Here is a 19944-nt window from a genome sequence, read left to right as displayed (position 1 = left end):
AGATGGTCTGAATGTAGCCCACAGACCCCTATCCCAGTCGTAAGGGAATACGGTAATGTAGTGTTATCTACACAGAGACTTGACTGGGAATATTTATTCTGCTTTAAATTCGCTATAACTTAATCAAATTCATTTCCCGATAGATGCAGGCTTTCAAATGAAGAACCAGCTTAAGGGATATTTTATATTTCATATGTTAGGGTTTCTTTGTATTACTTGCCATTAGCTGGAGGTACTCTCATTTTGAACTATGCAGGAAGATTGTTCCTGCAAACAGTTAACAAAATTTTTAGAAACAACTTTGCTTTCTGAGATGCAGAGCAGTTTCTCACTTCTGTTTTTTTGCAATTACTTCTAGAAGAATTTTGTTAATTCTTAATTTCTAAAGATTCAGGGTCTGTAGAGGATATTTTGCTATAAAAAGCTTTTCCTTTTCTCAATCCTGGAATTTTGTGAAGATACATGGAAGGAATATCAGAGAACTGTTAAGTATTTTCATTTTTACTTAGGTTAGGGCCTAGGGTGATAGTTTTATGACCTGATGTGGTACTGTATTTTTTTCCAACATGTTGATTCTTCAAAGATAGTGACCCAAAGCAAAACTCTTTAATTAAAAACATCTCTATACCACACTAAAAAGGTGATTGTCAAACACCTATGGACTTTCAAAAAAATTCTCTTGGAATTTTTCTTCATGAACTTTTACGGAGTGTAGTACACATAGGCGTTTTTAAGAAGTGCACAGTAACATGTGTTATGACAGGAAAAATGGATTTTCTTGTTCTGAAGAAGCTTGAATTTCTTGCTGGCCAAACTGATTTATTTTTTTTAATGTTTTTACTTAGTCTTTATGTAATGGATGTGACTGTTAGATTGATGTGTTGCGTTAGCGGTGCTTATTTGTCTTGAATCAGGTAACTGAAGTGGCTAGCTTGGAATAAGAATTCTTTGTATATGAATGCTCTTTGAAATCCTCTGTAATTTTTTTCCCAGGCCTTTCTCATCTCATTGGATCATCATTGCTCAGAGCATATATGCATGGCTTTTTCATGGACATAAGACTTTATCATAAGGTAAATAAGGCTGATCTTTGTCAATTTTTACTCTTAACAATAAAATGTGTGTTGGGTTTTTGGTGGGGGGGGGTGGTGTTTTTTGTTTTGTGGGGGTTTTTTCCTCCAAATAATGGACTGTCTCCTGTATTAATGGTATTTTCTTTTTACTTCCTCCTTGTTCAAAGGCAAAAATGATGGCCAACCCCTTTGCCTATGAAGAATACAGAAGAGAGAAAATAAGGCAGAAGATAGAAGAAACACGTGCACAGAGAGTTCAACTAAAGGTAAATCCTGTAAACAATGAGTATAGTTCTGGGAAAACTATTCATAAAGAGCAATATATTCTTAAGTGTATCTCAGAGATGTAATGACTTAGGATTTGATTCTGTTTATCATCAGAGACACAAAGTAATTTATAGAACTTTTTGAATGGAACCATAAAATTCCCACGTGTGTGATCCCCACAGATGAGAAAGCTGTAAAAGAGCAGCTCTCATCACATTTGCCACTTGAGTGAGTAACCCACTGGTAAAACTTGCAGTTTCTACTTCTGTCATTGAACTAAATGATTTAAGTCATTAAAACACTGGATAACTCTGGAAAGAGAATATAAAAATAGTATGGCGTTTGTAACTAGTAGCTTTCTAGATTGAATTTGTTCAACATACAAGGAAAAATAATTGCTTTTAAAGTACTAAAGTTTATGCATTACAAGGAAAAAATAATACAGAAGTTCGGCTTAAATTTTTTCCCAAGTCCTGTTGCGTAACTAATACCTAGAAATATTTGGAAACAGTCAAGGAGCTTTTCAGCAAGAGTTAGAAGAATGAATAAGAATACTCTCTTCACCACACTTAAGAATGTAACGCATATAGGGGTTTGCATGTGTAAAAGAGTAATTTACTGATTAATTGCTTTCCTCTCTTTAGAAACTTCCAAAAGTCAATAAAGAGCTTGCACTCAAACTGATTGAAGAAGAAGGAGAAGAGCAACAGGTTACTAGAAAAAGGAAACAGAAGGTGAGCTTTTGTTTTGGAGACTTCTCTAACTGGGATCACAGAAATAGTAATGCTTACAGTATTGATTTTTTTTGTTGTTGGGGCTTTTTTTGTTATCTGGCAAACAGATTCAAAGTTCTATTGTTTCTGTTTCTCATAAATAACTTATCCTAGTAGGTGGCTTTAAGGTGTACTTCACTGTAGCTGCAGCACCAAAAAGACCATGTAGTCTTAAAGCTTAAAATGATGAAATATTCACTGTGAAGTGATATGGGCTTCACAGGACTCCAGAAGCTAGCTAAATGCAGAGTCAGTACCAAAGTTGTTAAAAAAAGACCTGTTGTCTGCATTTGTTGGTATCTTGGTGGTGACCATGACAAGATAGATGTTATCTGTAAAACTGAAGATACAGTTGCCTGTCTTTGTGCGCACAGTTGACTACATTTTATAAAATAGCCAAAATGGTTTGCTCTTATGCAACCAGAATTCTTCCTGATGTTCAAAATAATCAATCTTTATCCTAAGCAAAGTCTAAATGACCAAATGAGTTAATGTTTAGTATCAGGGTGTGTGGGGGGGTCTGTAGGTAGCACTTCATAGGTGCTCATTCGCACAGGCTTGTGGCATCCGTGAAAGGCGGGCATTAGCTTCATGTGGCATCTAATGAAATCCTGTGTGTTACAGTTACTAGGAAGCATGAACTACTGAAAAAGTAGGTGGTGGTAAAACCTTAAATGCAGACTAAGCCAGTGTTATGATGAAAATATGAGTTCAATAAATGGGGGCTGATTTGTCTAGGAGTACATATAAATTGTATTAAGTGGACTAAAAAGACTATATGTAAAAATGCATGTTCTGGTTATTTTCCTGAAATGGCATTAGAGTCTTATGAAAAGCAATTTATTTTAGGCTTTGGGATTTAATTTTTGGCAGTGTGACTGCAAGTCACACATTTGCAACAGTTTCTGTTTGAAATCTACATTTGTTTTCTGTATCTTCCCCGCCCCTCTCCCCCCCTTCTTAGGTAACAATGAAAATTCAATGCTAGGGTGGGATAAATGTGCTGGTCTAATTTTGGCAATGTTGAAAGATCAGCTTTTTATATTAAAAAGCTATGTACTTAATGATTTTAAAATGATGTCAACAGGTATTCGCAGAAGCTGAAATTGTAGCTTGAACTGTTCCTAATTCAACAGTAGCATAATTTAAACTGAGTTCATTTTAGTTTGACATGAATGAAACTGCCTTTTTCATTCCATATGTGAGGGCAGTAAAGAAAAAGTGTGTAAGGTTTATAGAAACACTTACTCTTATGTATTTACAGTAAAACAGTAGTAGCATTGCATAAAGACATGTTTACCTTGATAATTTGTTGTACATGTTGTACAATCTTCCCATCAGGCAGGGTATTTGCCTTGGAGGTACTGCTGATTAGTCAATAGATATCAACACGTCTCCAGACTAGCTGGCTTGAATGTATGAGAAACATTAATTCAAAAATATTAATAATTGTGTATTTAAGGTGTCTATAGTATGCATAAAGAAAACCAACCTGTCTTGCTTACATTACAGGTAGCTTAGAATTATGTTTATTTGATCTTTGTGAAAGTAATAAAATATAATAAGCATAAATCTTGATTTTTATATGACCTGGAAGGAACTGGCATTTCACATGCTGCTTTTGAGTTTTGTTTAATTAAAAAGGTGTTACTTACTTTATCAATGTCCATTTTAGAATTTTATAACTCACTCATGCTTTGCTTCTTTTCCAGAATCTGCCTAGCCTTCTCAAAGATGATCGTTTTAAGGTCATGTTTGAGAATCCAGATTACCAGGTGGATGAGCAGAGTGAAGAATTTAGGCTACTTAACCCACTTGTTTCTAAAATAAGTGAGAAAAGAAAGAGGAAACTAAAGATGTTAGAGGAACTGGAAGCACAAGAACAGGTAAAATATTTTCCACTTGGATTAGGAAAAATCCATAGTTTTCTTTGTTTCAAGCATTCAGATTTTTCACCCTAGAAAGAAGGAAAGATGGAGGCAATGCAAGAATGTCTTATCAGCTACAGTAATTAAGTAGAATTTATAATGTTCTAGTTTTTAGATGTGAACAATATTGTGTCTACATTAATGTAGGTTTGAAAAGTGTAAAATATGTAGGTGGAAAAAATGTTATAATATATCTTCTGCTTCATTTGCTGTTACTGCTTTTGTTCAAATTTTAATTCTCTTCAACTGTGTCTATGTAAAGCTGTCACGTACTCTCATTGCAGGAATGGTTTGAAAAGAAAATTAGTTGATGATTTCTTATTTTGTACTATTTTTGTCTGCAGGAAGAGGAGGAAGAAGCAGAAGGAAAAGCAAGTGATGCAGAAAGTTCTGAGAGTTCAGATGATGAAAAAGGCTGGGTTGAAGAGGTCAGGAAACAGCGCAAGCTTCTACGCCAAGAGGAAAAAGTAAAGCGGCAGGAAAGGTTCAAGGAGGATCAGCAAACATTACTGAAACCTCATTTTTTTGAGATTAAAGAAGGAGAGGAATTCAGAAGCTTCAAAGACTCTGTCAAAAAACAAAAATTAATGAAGTAAGACTAATGTTCCTGTTTTAATAGCTGGGGGTGGGCAATTCTCAAGTATTTCTCTACAATGCAGGCCAGTGGCATTTTGGCTCGGAAGCACTTACTAGTAAAGCCACATCTGGCAACTCAGGGATATAACTTAAAGCGACATAGTTGTTGAAAGCTTTGTTTTGTAGTTAAACAAATATGATGTTTAAAGTATGGCAGAGAGACAACACAAATGAGATGAGTAAGAGATTAATATTCTGAGCCAGGTTTGGGGATCCATTAATCAGTGCTGGTGAACTGCTGCTCTCACAAATAACAACACTGATATCTGTGAGACTGCTTATATTTGTCCACCAGTGTCAGTATGAGGTTGACAGGCTGCATGTTTTTCATCTGACCCTCTAAAAAGATGTAGAATACTGCATGACTAGACACTGTTTTGGAGGAAGGATCAAGGTGGTAAAAAAGAAAATACTGTTTTGTCTGGGAATTTTTATGGCATCCAGAAACTTTCAAAAAACTGTGCTGTCCTGTTATTATCAGGTTTTACTATTGCTGGTTTTCTTTTTGCAATATGAAATAATCAGATGTGTTGGGTTTTTGGTTTGTTTTTTGTTTTTTGTTTTTTTTTTTTAATTTGGATTTCCTTAAGTTGATGATCAGCTGAAGTAGTTGGGTACTGTATAAAGAGCATGTCAAAGTAAAGGACTTGCCTTTGAGGTGCTTAATGCCTGCAAATATCACTTTTTCTTTTTTTTTTCTTTTTTTTTTTTCCTTCAAAGATGAGATTTAATAGCCTTTTATTATTTGGAGCACAGATGCTAATATTGAAACATCGAAAGACAATAGCTTCAAAGTTCTTGCAGCACAATGGATACAGAGCAGAATTTTGACTAATGTCGGAAACAAGTTGCTGGGCTAGATGGATCTCGTGATAGCCATTATGTCTTTACTTAGAATGAAATCATACAGTCAAAGAAAAGGAAATGAATAGTACATATAATGGGGCTGTTTCTTTATGTCACTAATGACTGACTCTACAACCTAGTTGTTTCATGATGGAAATTTTATGGAGATATGTAGAGAAACATTTGATAAAAAATTTAGCTTGTCCCTTTAAATGTGCAGGTTTTTAACTGGAATTATATTGTAAAATGGTCTTCAAGTATTACTGATATAGTATTTCTAGATAGTCTAGTAGTCTGTTTTTTCCATGCTGTACCTGTAAGACCTCTTTAAATAGAAGTAGTAATTTTTATAAATTAGCATTTATAGCAGTTCTGCAGAACTGATTCCCATATTTTCCTTAGCTGTTTTTTATCTGCAAGTGTTTTCACACAGGGATTTTTCTTTGTTCTTTATATTGAGTATACCCACTCATTCTGGACTCTTAACTTTATTAGATTTCTCCATCACCTTGCTTCTGATTATTTTTCCCTCTTTCTTGCAGAAGATGAAACAACTTCTTGCTTTTGTCAGTTTTTCTTCTTTGTCAGGAGAAAATCCACTCTGGACACTCTGACAGAGTATTGTAGGTTAAGGACATTTTTTACATTGTAATTAGATTTATAGTCTGTGTTAACAAGTGACTTGAAAGGAGCCTGAGACACTGGTCAAATGGCCCTGTATTCTCATTGCCATTGAAATACTTCACTAAAAGGCAGTATGGCTGCAGCCTACTCACGTACTGTTCTTTTACACAAATTCAGCTGCTGACCTCTAAAGGAAATTCTCAAGGACACTCAACTTGGGTATTAAGATTTCATTTTGTTCAAAACATGGAAGGCTTAAATGTGAACAACGATACTGAAAGTTAAGTAAATAAACCAAGACAGGTAGAAGGAAGAGAAACATTTGGAAAAAATTATTACAGTGTAACACAGGACAAAGTAAATTCTTTCATCTGCTGTGTAAAGGGAGAAAAAATATTGCTTTAACTTGGGAAAATTGAAATCAAATACCACAGACCTGTCCAGTGAATGGAGGAATATCAGTGATGACCTAAACCATGGGAAGACTTTTAAAAGACTGCTTTTACGGAAAAAAGAATACGTCTTAAGATTTGCTGCTAATTCTCTGCAGAATATTTTGCAAGGTATGATGCATAATTAGGGTGGCTTAGGTTAGATACCCTCTGCGTGGTAGGTGCATAGATGGGATGTAATGTAAAATGTTTAAAAAAAAAAAAAAAAAAAGGAGAGAAAATTGAGGCTAGAATAAGATGGCAAAAAAATGGATGTGACAGCATTACATCCTTTATGTTTTTCTGAGTTGCTGTCATTGAATTGTCTTTCCATAATTTATTTTTGTCTAAGCAATTAGCTCTATACTCACTGATCCCATTTGTGCTCATCCAAGCACTGTTCATAGTGTGGAGTTTGATATTCCTCAAATTATTAGAAGAAATTAAAAATTAACAGCTGGTATCTGTTTCTTATAATGTATAGCTGATACGATTCTGTAATCATAATGACTTAGTCTGTATTGTGAGCTACTTGTTTGGTTAATAAGCATTTTTACATATTATAATTTTATGAAGAAAATAGTTAAGTTTTCTGCTGGCCTTATTCAGTGTTAAGTAGTCAGCATAAAAATAATTAATTCAAGTAAAGTACTGAAAATTGGAAAGACTGTAGTGGCATGTACCATCTGGTGAGGCTGGCATGTTTGTCTTTGATTTGATTTATCCAAGTTATGGAATGATGGTCTGTGACCAATATAATTAAGTACCTTAATACCTTCACTATGCATTTAATGGCTAGGTGTTCTTTTTTTCTCTAATCATATAATGTTCTACCTGAGGAAACAGTTTATGACTTATATAAAACTGGGTGTTTCTTTCAACGTGTTCCTGACTCAGCACGGCTCCAAGCCCAACTTCTAAAGCAGTGGTGCATACTATAAATTTCTTCATAGACCAACAGTCTACACATTTCTTTGCACAGGAAAGCTGCAAAATTTAGTCATGGTTGTAAAAAATGCCTTGTCTCAAATCTTCTACATTTCATTTTCCCCTTTTTCACTCTTAGGCTTACACATGAAAACTTGTGAAACTTTGCTTTACTTCCTGCATAAGTTCCTTACATAGTAACTTAAAAGGGATCCATAAAGGGAAAGGGTTTTTATCAGTGGGCTGAGAGCTCTTCTGATTTTCTTGATGTCCCTTTAAAAGGTTTGTTATTGAAGTTAAGAGCATGTCAAAATTAAAAACTACAGTAGTCATACTTTATAAACTATGACAGTCAATGTATGTATCTTCAGAGGTGGCCAAGAAAGTCAACAAAAGCATAGTTGACATTCCTAGGTATTGCTAAAGTAAAACAGCAGGGAAAGTCCTGAAAAACTGTCCTCTTTATAACAAGGAAAGAAAAAAAGTGCTTGGGCAATTTTTTTGTTTGTTTGCTTTTTTTACTGTGGGGCAGGGGAAGTTGCTTTTAATAACACTGTTAATGTATCCCTTGAATCAATTTGTTGAGGATGATTTAAAAAAAAAACCAAAAACCAAACAACCCAGCCATTTTAAGTGTTTGTGTATCAATGTGTGCAATTGACTATCATTTGAGGTCTGCACATTTTCAGATAAATATAGCCATACCTGCAATTATTCAGTAAAATTGCAACCCCACAGTGTTTTTCTAACATCTCCTCATTTTAATTTTTCTCCTGACTGAAGCAGTATCTAGGCAGTCATGCTAAATAATTGCTGGGTAATAGCCATATTTCTACAGTTCACTTTCAAGGGGGAGAAAAATGGGACTTCACTTGAATGTAGAAATCCCACCACAATGTTGGTGACTGATCTTCTGCCATAGTTAGCTCTAAGGCTTAGCTTGTCTTCCCGATGCATACAGATGGAACAAGTTTTTACATGTACTCAATGAAAAATATACTACAGAAAAGAAACACAATCAAAGTACCTAGTCATGAGAAAAAGTAATTCTTGACAGTAATTTTTCATTGTTAATCTGAACAGTCTTTGTTACATAAAATGGCTCATTAACCAAAATTCAGTGGACTTCAGAGACTTCATGCATAGGCCACCATCCATGAGCCCGTCATCCACAGTGAATGCCAGTGACTTTGGTGGCTGCTAATCGTCCGTATTTTTATGATTACTTATTTTCCACTTTAAAACTTGTACAAAAAGTGTCTTTTAGCCTTCTTCAGAGATCTAATAAGGCACTAATAGCAGCATCTCAAATTGCAGAAGCTAATTTCATTTATAGTTAGGGGAATGTTTTCTAAGCGCATCACAGAGCGAGTTGTCTGATCATAAAAGCCATGTCATATTCTCAGGTGGCACTACCTACTCGTAGGGCCCATGTTGTAGAAGAAGGACTAGCTGTGTTAGGACTCACAGGTGCCTTTAGGGAGGCCGGGTGAAGCCAGCACCATCCCTGCCTGCCTCACCCCTGTGCTGGAGGCTGTGCGGGAACAAAGTGTATTTCCACTCCTCAGCTGATGCAATTTACGACCCAACTTACTGAAGTCAGCAAGGGTGATATTAAATATCAGCTCACAACCTGGAGCAACTGGGGCATGTCCATGTGTCTCGCTTTTGTAGGGGCATTTACTTCCAGTGGGGGAGAGCTGACAGAAGTATCGGTTTCAACCACAATGGCTGCCTCCTCCACAGAAATGCTAGAGTTCCGTGCCTGAGGGTGAGGCTCTATACCAGCTTGCTCACAGAAGCTAACTGATGAGTACCATGAGCTTGAAGGCATACGCTCATGTGGAGCTCCTTGCTGGGGTCAGAGTCTGTCTTTTTATCACGTTCACTTGTTTGCATTGTTCATTTATTTAGAAGACTATTTGCATTAGACTTACAGTCACAGTGTCCGAACGGTCATTTTTATTTGGGCTAAGTAGTTTGTCGCTATCAGTGAAGTGATTCATTCAGTAATGAATTTGTTCTGATGTACAGTCAAGATTATTTCCTTCCCTCAAAAGTGTTTCCAGTTCAGAAATTACAAGATTTCAAGAAACCTTACTGGTATTTTATTTGTGTATGTATCTATTACTGCAGCTGAATATTCCTGACTTTTTCTGACATTTCATAGAAAACTATAGCAATAGAAGGGTGTGATTTCTTTCTCAACTAGAATCCTGTTGCTTTTTTAGCAGAAAAAACTATGAACTTTACATAAATTTTAAAATTGTTTCTACTAAAAGCAGTATCTGGAGGGAATGATTTAAAGTTGTCTTTCTCTTCTGTTTACTGAATGTTTACTTTTTAGAGTTATGGCATTTCAGGGTTTCAGAGAAATCGAGATTAGTTTTGACTGCATTATCAGCGTTTATTATAGTAAAAAGATGTCAAGAATTGGGATTAATGTTAATTATTCTCTGCAGGAAAACTCTTGAAGATCGTCTAAAGCTTGAAGAAAAACTTGGCACGCTCAATGTGTCTGATACCACAGTAGGCAGCAAACAGGCAACATTCAAATTAAAGAAGGTGAGCTATATATATAATTTTTTAAGATAATACACAAGTAACTTTAGGTTTTGCATGAAAGAACAGGAACTTTAAAACCGTCAAACAAATGTCCCTCTTCGTTTCTTTATAAGCTGCCAACTCTTCTGTTTCTTGCCAAGAGAATGAAAGCCTCCGGTAGTACACTGTGTATACTTATAACTCAGGCAGCACTCATAAAATCTTATGTTCCGGTGGAAAATACTGGCTTCCATTTTTTAATAGTTTATTTGCAGACATACCATCAGAAGCTTGTGACCTTACCTGACTTCTCTGCCAGGACTGATGAGGTCTTGGTCTGCAGGTCCAAATGCAATCAGGATGCTGTAGGTGACAGGCTTTCTCTTGGTTGATAATGTTGCTAGGTCTCAGCATGATAAGAACAGAGCTTCTAACCGCCTTTGTCATTGAACTTGTGTAACACAGATCACAAGAACGAGCTCTGGTCCTGTTTTACTTGCCAAATTCCATTTGAAGTGTGTAGTTGACTGCTGCCTATCTACCTTTCCCAAAGGGTTTTGATTGCCCATCCTAAGGAATTTTGTAGATTGCAGGCAGGTGATTACTTTATTAGTGGGCAGAGTTAAATGCATGTGTGCATCTGCTACTGCTGTAGAACACTTAGGGAATTTTTACTAGAAAATTGCTTTAGAACTGAGGAAAGGACACCTTATAAAAGCTGAAGACTGATATTAATTGATATTTGAGCTGACAAAATGTACTTCAGTTAAAACTGGTTTTCCTCAGGTAAGCCTCTTTGCTGTAATACATTTCTGCTTCCCAGTGGTCAAATATTTTTCTCACTGGTAAAACTGCTGTCACAAGAATATCTAAATAGTTATTTGATTGTCACATTGGGTATGCCTGAAAAAAAATTTTAAATAACAAAATTTATTGGACTATTTCTACCCTACTTGTTTTACCTGATTATTGTCTGTTTGCAGATGCCCTTTTTCATCTATTTTTGATTCCTGTATTGCTGGAATTTAAAATGTGTTGACTTTAGAATAAGTCACAGATTCCTCTGCAGTGCTGTGTAGGATAACCATTCTGGGGATTTTACCAGCTGCTGTAACTGATCTGTTGGTGTCTTGCAGCTAATCAAATGGGCTTTGCAGGGCTTCAAAAGCACAGTCTTTTTGTATAGTAGCTTTAAATTAGGAAGCACAAAGCCACAAGGTTTCTTGCAATTGATGGTGAACAATAACCTGTCACCTTTTGCTAACAGCTTTGTGAAGATTTGGGGTAAGGTGGAAGAAGACAGAAACTGCAGTGGTTCAGACTGCCATTTTTACTTGATTCCATCAGATATGCTATAGCTTTTGGTGTTTTTAATTACGTTGCTGCTAACATATACGGATTTTTTTTTCTCTGACTGTTAACTGATGTTACTTTATTGAAATAGATACCTTGTGCTCATTTGCATTAAAAAGACTTTTAAAAGTCTAATTAAAAGAAAAATCATGCATCTACAGTGGAAATCTTTTCTCCTATCAACAGAATAGCAAAATAAGACTTAAGTCTTCTTTCAAATAAACAGACCCTGTGTATATATTCTTAAGTCCCAGGAAATGGAGCAGGCAGAGCTGGGAAGAAGGTACACTGTGCAGTATGCTGTGACTTGACACTTGTTTTCAGAGGATGTGGAGATGAAGTTGGCAAGCTAAAAGGGATTTTAGTGTTACTCTGATCATCAGCTTCTACTTTAGTGATACCCTTTCTTTAAAGTGCAGGTGTATTTAGGAGTAGGTAGAAAGATTCAGTGGGGGAAGAGTTGTGCTTCCATGGGACTGATGTCACTCAACCTTTTAAGTCAGTGGAATTGAGACTAAACTTGGCTGCTGCAGTTGTGGTATGTTAGCAGCCTCCCAAATGCCCAGCAGCCACTGACAGATCCAGCGCTGAAATCCTTTGTTGTTGATATTTCACAGTTTAGTTTTCAGGGGATTTTTGTATGGTTCCTACAGTGTGATATCCTGTTTTTCAATTTCAGCATGCTTTATGATAGCAAATAGATATAACAAAATAGCAGGGTTTCAAAAATACCTAAGTACTTACAATACTGGGGAGGTATAGAGGACATTTCTAAAAAATCCAAAGTTTCAAATGAAAATCAAGATCATTCAATTTCAGTATACTAGTGGTAGCAGTCATTCTTGTAATTACTTGTATTCAGTAAGATTTCTCAAGACCATTTCAGACGAAGTCTGGAGACAGAGAGAAACTACTTACTTTTTCACATAGTGGGTTTCTTGTTTCTCTACTTGCAGTGGAAAGAGGAATCAATAAATTTCAACAATGTCTAAAGACCACTAGTTTTTATTATGCTGATGCTGGTATGGGCTTATTGCTGCATTTGGTAAATTGGTTCATACCTCAGTCAAAATGTTGTCTATGTGTGCAAATCTTTAGCTCAAGTTTAAATGGTACTTTAATGGGAGATTCAGGAAGACATGGGCTGACATATGAATGCTGCTGATTACAGAATTGGATGCAATGGGGATACTTCTGTCACACTGTGAATGCACTTATCCTGTGCTGCTGTTGAAATTGCTCTAATTGCTTGAGTATTTTATCGCATGGAGAGTTGCCTGAGCTTGGCTAGTTCAAGTTGGCTAGTTCCAGTTTATGCTTAGTCTGAAGACAAGCCTTAGTCTTCCAAAGAAAATAGTAGTTTATGGCTGTAAGAGCCATTTCATCTATGTGGTATGTAAATGAAACCCTTTCAGCGTGTTTTTGATGAAGAGGAGAAACATTAATAGAGCGTGTGCCACAGGAGCAGAGATTTTAGATGATTTTCATGTGGGAAGTCTTTCTAGAATTGCATACAGCATATCAAACACTTGCAAGAACTTCTAAGAACATTTTTTAGAAAACCTGTATGTTTCAGCAAATTTAACTAATTGTTCTGTCTTTTTAAAATCCATTTGTGCAAATATTAAATGTGGTAACACTAGTTAACCAAAGTAGATACTAAATAGCCTCAAATTGTGCTCTGCCTTCTTAAGAGCATTAAAAAATAAATTCTGGAGTGTAATTTTACAGTCTGTTGTTAGACACTGGTTTTCATCTGAAATACATTATTTTATTCACTGTTTTTTGATATCTTTGTCTAAAATGTTTGCTCTGAATTACTTGGGATGATAATGCCTAGGGATACTCAGAATCAACAGGTGTGGTATAAGACAAAATAGCATGGAGCCATTTACAGGAACATTCCCAGATTTTCCTAATGGAATTCTGACTTGATATCTAGATACTTGAACAATGAGGTAATACATAAGTTTACAAGAACCTAAGTCTATTTTTGTTTTAATGTTCCAGTCAGAGCAACAAAAGAAACAGCAGGAAGCTGAGAAACAACATCGTCAAGAGAGGAAAACTCTTAGGCGTTCTGCTACTCATCTCAAGAGCAAGCGTGGAAGAGGACGTCTGTTCCATTGATTTATGTTATTTTTTTAAGAAATTTTTTATCTCATTTTTCATTTAAGAAAGGGACTTTTTCAAATTGGGACACAGTACTAATGTATTTATATTTTCATTCATTGATGAACACAAAAACCAGAACTTGCTAAACCCTGTGTTAATTATTGAAAATTTTATGAAAGGAAAAGTATTGACCAAAGGACACTACAAGTATGGTGTGTTATAAACTACAGCGTGAACTGTATTTGTGCGGAAATAGCCAGCAACTGGTTATTGTGTAACCCTGGATGTTTTCTATATAAGAATTTATGATACACCAAGGCTGCCTGTCTTTTATTTAACTTAAGAGCTGTGGGGTTTTGCTTTCTGAAATCTTTATTTGTGACTGCTTAGATAGAAGATCAAGGGTAAGTTATTTTGTCTAAAAGCTTATCTATACAAGGGCACAACAAATTTTTCTTTTATGGTTCTTGAAGGCTGATGCACAATTATGTTTTTCAAAAAACGACTTTTATATTCTTGAGCTTTATATTCTTGGGTTGCCTTAGTAGCCAGGAAGAGGTAAAAATGGTCATCATGAGGGCAATTGAGAATGCCTGATTTAAGTTCCTCTAAGTTACTCTATAAGGAAACCTCTTGCCACACCAATGTACAAAGGGGAATCTCAGAAGGATAGTCTTACTAAGTTAAATTTTGTGAATATTGCTTTTACTCAGAATCCTTAGGACCAGGACATGTTTTGGTAAGCCAGCCGTGGTTCAACATAGATCAAGTGGCATATGTTCACATAACAAGCACATTAAGGCCATGCCCGTAGCCTCCTATTCTTCAGAAAGTTAGTTTAGTTAAATAAGAAACTAGAACTTATGATAAGGAGATGATTGCTTCTTTTCTATGTCTTCTTTTTGATTCCCAGAAGAATGTTTGTTGCTAACCAGGATACAGCATCTCTTCTTGATTTTATTTTTTTTATCTTGCAAACCCATCATTTACGTAAGTAGTTCACTACTTAAGCAAAGAAATTAATTTTTACCTTTGATCCTCAAGGAGCTTTTTAGAAGGCTTTATAAATTGACTCTTTGCTAAATCCAAGAAACTGAACTTTGGATCCAACAAGAATCAGTGAATCTCCCCATCACTGTAAATCTCTTTAAGAGACTTGGAGGTTCTTAAGTGTTTTGCTTTATAAACCAGAGAGGTTATAAATGTGGTCGGTCTCCTGGACAGTATTTACTGTAGAATTTTTGCAGTTATTTCATTAAAAACTTTGGTTTCTCATAGCCTGATGCTTTTTTGAAATTTTTTTTTTTAGATGGTAGAATAATCAGTCACATGGTTAGATTTATTTTCTTCTCCCTGATTTAATTTTACCTGCTTTAATTCCTTGCTTCTGTTTTTAATTATATTGTTTCCTTTAATTTAAAAATGCCTTTTGCACCTGGTATTTTCATCTTTAAAACATACATTGTAATCGTCACCTCTCTGCATTCAACTAAAAGATGAGTGTCTCAATACCTAGTTTTTTACCTCTAGCTGTCAAATTTCTGCATTGTCCATAAGCTTCTCATGCTTTGTATTTAACACAGAACTATCCAGTATTCAAATCTCAGTCTCACCCATGCTGTATATCAAGAAGAACCATTATTTCTCTTTAGCCACTGAGAAAATGTAATGCAGTTGTGGTTGCTCCAAGCCCCTCTTTTTGGAGTCTTGTCTTTTGATAACATCCAAGCCTTTGAAATCCAAATGCAATGACAAGTTAAAGTTTGTAGTAGTGCAACATCTTTCCCCTGGAGCATTGTGTTATCTCTTGGAAATTATCTCCATGCAATTCAGGTGTGTTTGCTTTGTATACATGGCTATACTGAATGTGGAAAGATTAATGGTGGAAACTTGCCATGATTCTGGTTGATACAGGGAGAATTGGGGATTAGGTGGACAGAACTGGCACTGTAAGAACAGGAATTTGGAGGAGTTTGCTCCTTCTCATCGTAGGCCTAAATACCATTATGTGTGATCAAGAGCTAGAGGTGTATTTATGGTTTAAGGCATCCTTGCTTCTTCAGCAGTGATTTTGCTGGCTTTCAAGAGCAGTGAAAAAAAAAATCTGGTTCATCTGTGGGATACTAGTGAACTGGGTTTGAAATGGTTAACTTTCAGCTTAAAAACTGTATTTCTTCTGTTTTGAGTATCTCATGACTGACACAGGTTTAGGTCAGTGTATGCTTTGTTTGTCATACACTTATGGAGTACCTCATGATAATACTGATCATGTATTTAGGTTGGAGCATGTATGATAGAGCAATATACTTCATACTGCTATAGAGAAGGCACATGCAAACTGTACTTAGCACACCATTTACTTCATATAAAGGATATTTGGCATATACTTTAAATGGTGCTTAAATATACTAGGCATAATCAGTGACATGCCTGGAAAAATAGGACTGTGACTGTGATTGCGGCTAATTAGAGATAGAAGTGTAAGTAATAGATACCAGCCATTCTGGACAATAATCCTAGAGAATTGGAGGTCACGGATAGCATTTGTGAATGAAAACGTTAGAGTTGGCTCAAGAATCTTGAGTATTCATGAACAGCATATGTAACAACTGGTTGTGATATGCCCTCCAAGGAGGGAGACTGTACTGCGTTGTAAATTCGTCTGCTTGTCTTTGGCTAGGAATACCTGCCTTGTGGACAGTTCTTCATGCAACAGTTTCTTCACTTGTGCACTGGATTGCTCAGGGCTTGCATGAGATCGTGGTGGAACAGAGCATTTGTGTAAGGTAAAGAAGAGGCAAAGCTCTGTGCAGCCTCCATCATAGCTATGACTGAATTTGTGCTCTACTAGATAATCAGCAGCTGATGTAGATTTTGAAAGACCAGAGAGAATTAAGCATAACCAGGTCTGTAGTGCCAAAGGTGTTTTCCTGCTGCAGCCATGTTCCTGAAGGAGAGACATGTCATTCTAATGCAGGCAGAGGGATATCCAGCATGTCTCTAAAGCAGGAAGATAGTATATAATTTAAAAATTCGTACATTAATTGAACTAATAATTAATCTCAGGCTACTTTTTCCCCATGAAAGGGCAGCTGTAAGAATCGGCAATACCCAGAAAAGTGGGTTTCCTAGCCTTGATCTGACTATTAAATATTTGAAAGAAGGAGATGTTCTTCCTATTGTTGCTCACTTTGGGTCAGGAGAGGTGTTTGATTTTGTATTTTGTGAACAGAGACATGGCTCTTCAGTGTGTTCAGCACTGGAACTCTGGAACACAGGTGAGCTATAGTTGGTGGGCTGTGCCAAGCTGCCTGGCGTGCATTCGAACCCAAGAGCTTTTTGGTGGAATAGGGTTGAAGATTCCTTGTGAGCCTTGCTTTTGAGGTATTGGGGAGCAGCAAGAGTGGGCAGCTCTGTGAGGGAAAGCAGGCTGGGAGCTCAGGGTGACAAGGGGCAGGGGCAGTGAGGTGCAGTCCTGCAGTTATCAGACAAGAAGAGCAGTAGGGTGAGAGCAATGAGGCTCAACCAGCAGACACACAGACCAGTCCTTAACAGCAAGGCAGGTCCAAGGTCAGATGAGCAGATGAGGGTCCGTGAGGTACTTGGGCAGGCATGGGCACACCTGCAGTATAGCTTAGGCAAGGACTAAGGGTGACAAGGCTCCCAAGCAAAGCAGGGGCAGGTCCCTGGCAAAGCCGCTGTGGGCTCTTTCTCACACAGCTCTTCTCATAGCAGTCTGGTCCCCAGTTGTTTGGTCATGCTGTTGCCAGAACTGGCTTTCAGCAGAGACAGCCAAACCCTTGGCAAGGTGGGGGAAGAGGTAGCAGAGCCCTAGGATCCCACATAAGGACCTGGCATGAAGCATGTTTAGATTCTTGAGATTGATAAAGCAGGTTAATGTCCTTGAACAGCTATTCGGGGGAAGATTTAAGACTTTTAGTAGTAGCTGACATATTAATGCAACATTGTTGCAGCCAATTAACTTCATAATGCAACCAAAGCAGACATTTCTGAGGTATCAGCCTGACTACATCAACTTTTTTTCAGTCAACAGTACTTCATTTGCTGTACTGCAGGAATCGGTATTGATCCAGTATTGCCATTCCTAGAAGCTGAGCAGCTCTTGGATCCTTTTTTATGTTTAAGGCTCATACTCTAAGGCAAGGGTGATTAGATACTGTAGCCTCATGGAAACCCTGACTTTCACAGTTGTGAGAATGTAGTGGTGAGAATCAGTTTAAAAACTCCTTATAAATAAATTTACAGATAGTGGTTAAATGCGAGTGAAATACTAGCATGATAAAGAAAAGACCTGGATCTGCTGTGTCACCTATACTTCAGTACTTTCTTACTCCACAAGTAATAAGTTTACTTCAGATAGGCTATTAGTCCTTGAACAAACAGTGAACCAAAGCTATTCGTGTAATATTATTTCAAAAATGCTATTACCAAGCCAAGAAGCATGCTGTGTTCCTGTGGCTGGCATAATTGTCTGAAATTGAGAGCATCCATCAGTTTATACAAAACAGTGAAAGAGTTTGTGGTACCACACTGCTGGCTTTTAGTATCTGAACAAAATAGCAAAACATGATTTTAAAATATTTCCCTGCATAAACAGGAAGCATATGTAAAACATACATACACATTTTTATACTCATGGGGTTCGTTTATGTATGGAACTTAAAGTAGGTGTGATTTGAGATTACCAGCTTCAGGAAGTGTTGTGAGGAAGGGTGTAACAGTTTTCAAATTACTCCGTCTTGCTTCACAGCAGCCTTTTATATTTGTGTTCTCCCTGTTTCCAGATGGGAAAACAAGTAATAGACTTGAATTCTAGGAAGAAAGGACCAACTTTCAGATGCAGGACAGTGAAGCAGTACAACAGCTTACGTGGGGGCATTGTGCAATGTCCACCAAAAGACTTGCAATGACAGATTAAATATCTGCAGGAACCCCACAGGTATGGTGAAGCCTGCCTTGAGGAGGAGGAAGGGATTAATGAACTTCAGAGGACCTTTCCAGCCCAATGACTATGATTGGTTGTACGGCATAAGGAAGAGGCATGCAGCATTAATTGACTGGAGTAGTTTTCCCCCTTTGTCCCATCCTTCAACTGAATCACTCACTAGTTCTATCTTTTTATCTCTTTCATGATGATTAAATACTTTGCTTGTTTCCATAGCTAACATATTTTGTCTGATCTTGGGAAGTATGGGAGTTTTAAGCTGAATGAAAGCACATAAATCTATTAATAAACTTTAGCTCTTGATCATTATCTCTGTGTTTCAAAGCCCATTTTACTCAACAACTGACTCTTTGTGATGAACATGAAGTAGTCCTATCACCAAAATGAACAATTTATAGTACAGCCTGCAGAAAATAATCAGATTTAGCAGAGCTAGTAGTTTACACAACCAGAGGAAAAAGAATTCCTGCATTTTAAAGATTCTGTAGATGGATAACTGTAAACCTTGCAATGTGGTTCATAAGTCATTCTCTATAAAACTGCACATTGCTAATTTCCGCACCCATTCCCCCACCTATAATTTAGGCATTTTCTCTCTGCCCCATTCCTCTGATGACTCTGCTTATGTTACCTGCATTTTAGTATTGCTTCCTTCCTCCTTTGTTTTTTAATTTGGCCCAGATCTTTGATCCACATGGAGCCTAGTGGCAAATTCCTATGGATAATATGTCACATGTTATTCTGCATTTGTACTGTAAGCGGCACTTCCGTACAAAATACTTGTGAGCATCCCATGGTACAGACAGTTTGCACACTCGCATCAGCAGAGGTGAAGTAAGCTGATTTCTGTACAAGTGAATGAAAACTGCAATGACAGTAATTCGTCCATAGTAGTGTAAATTCAGAAAGGTATGTGTTGCTGACTGTTTTTCAGGCTCTTGTCTATTCTTTGATTAGTGTTTTAGACTGTGGTGCATGTGCAAGGAGTGAAGATTGACGCTGAGCCTGTTCAGAAAGGAGTAATTTTTCTCTTACAGTTTGAAAGAAGTCATTACAGAGAGAAGTGCTGCATTTCCTTTAAGAGTTAGGTTCAGTTAGAGTTTAAGTACGGTAATTTTACAGCAAGATCAGGTATGAGTTTAAAACGCTATTGTTCCCAGGGTGGTCATGCTTTACAAGTGACATTTGGGTCAGTTTACCTGTGAAGGCAAGTCCTTGTTCCCATTTAATTCTTCACTGAGTGGGGCAAAAGTGAAAATCCCATTTCCTCATTAAAGAGAAAACTAGGCAGTTGAAGTGGGAAATACCAGCCCAGCCCTAATCAAATTTTATACTCCCAATTCCTGGAACCACCCTTCCCTTCCCTACAGCGGTTTCTGCCAAAGCTGCTCTCTCTCTCCTACTTATTATCTCTTGTTTTAACATCTGGCTATTTCTTGTGGGGTGCCTGTCTCTACCCTC

General features: G+C 37.0%; 1 protein-coding gene across 3 annotated transcripts in view; it reads left to right on the top strand.

Annotated features, from left to right (window-relative positions):
- The window catches only part of NOL10 (nucleolar protein 10), a 60183-nt gene extending 41326 nt beyond the window's left edge, over positions 1 to 18857 (top strand). Inside the window, exons 15-21 of one of the 3 annotated variants that reach the window (XR_007508318.1) lie at positions 994 to 1073; positions 1241 to 1339; positions 1985 to 2074; positions 3826 to 3999; positions 4386 to 4633; positions 6066 to 6710; positions 9968 to 10053. Coding sequence is in view for 2 of the 3 variants with exons in the window: in XM_049818607.1 (XP_049674564.1) it covers positions 994 to 1073; positions 1241 to 1339; positions 1985 to 2074; positions 3826 to 3999; positions 4386 to 4633; positions 9968 to 10070; positions 13413 to 13532 (914 nt within the window). In the remaining variant the exon portion in view is untranslated. Of the gene's footprint in view, positions 1 to 993; positions 1074 to 1240; positions 1340 to 1984; positions 2075 to 3825; positions 4000 to 4385; positions 4634 to 6065; positions 6711 to 9967; positions 10071 to 13412 lie in introns of those variants that run through there. The other 2 variants (XM_049818607.1, XM_049818606.1) reach the window with 2 other exon arrangements.
- Positions 18858 to 19944: the final 1087 nt, after the last annotated feature.

Source organism: Accipiter gentilis, chromosome 16, assembly GCF_929443795.1.
Source record: "Accipiter gentilis chromosome 16, bAccGen1.1, whole genome shotgun sequence".
Lineage (NCBI taxonomy): Eukaryota > Metazoa > Chordata > Aves > Accipitriformes > Accipitridae > Astur > Astur gentilis.
This window is presented reverse-complemented; position numbering and strand designations above follow the sequence as displayed.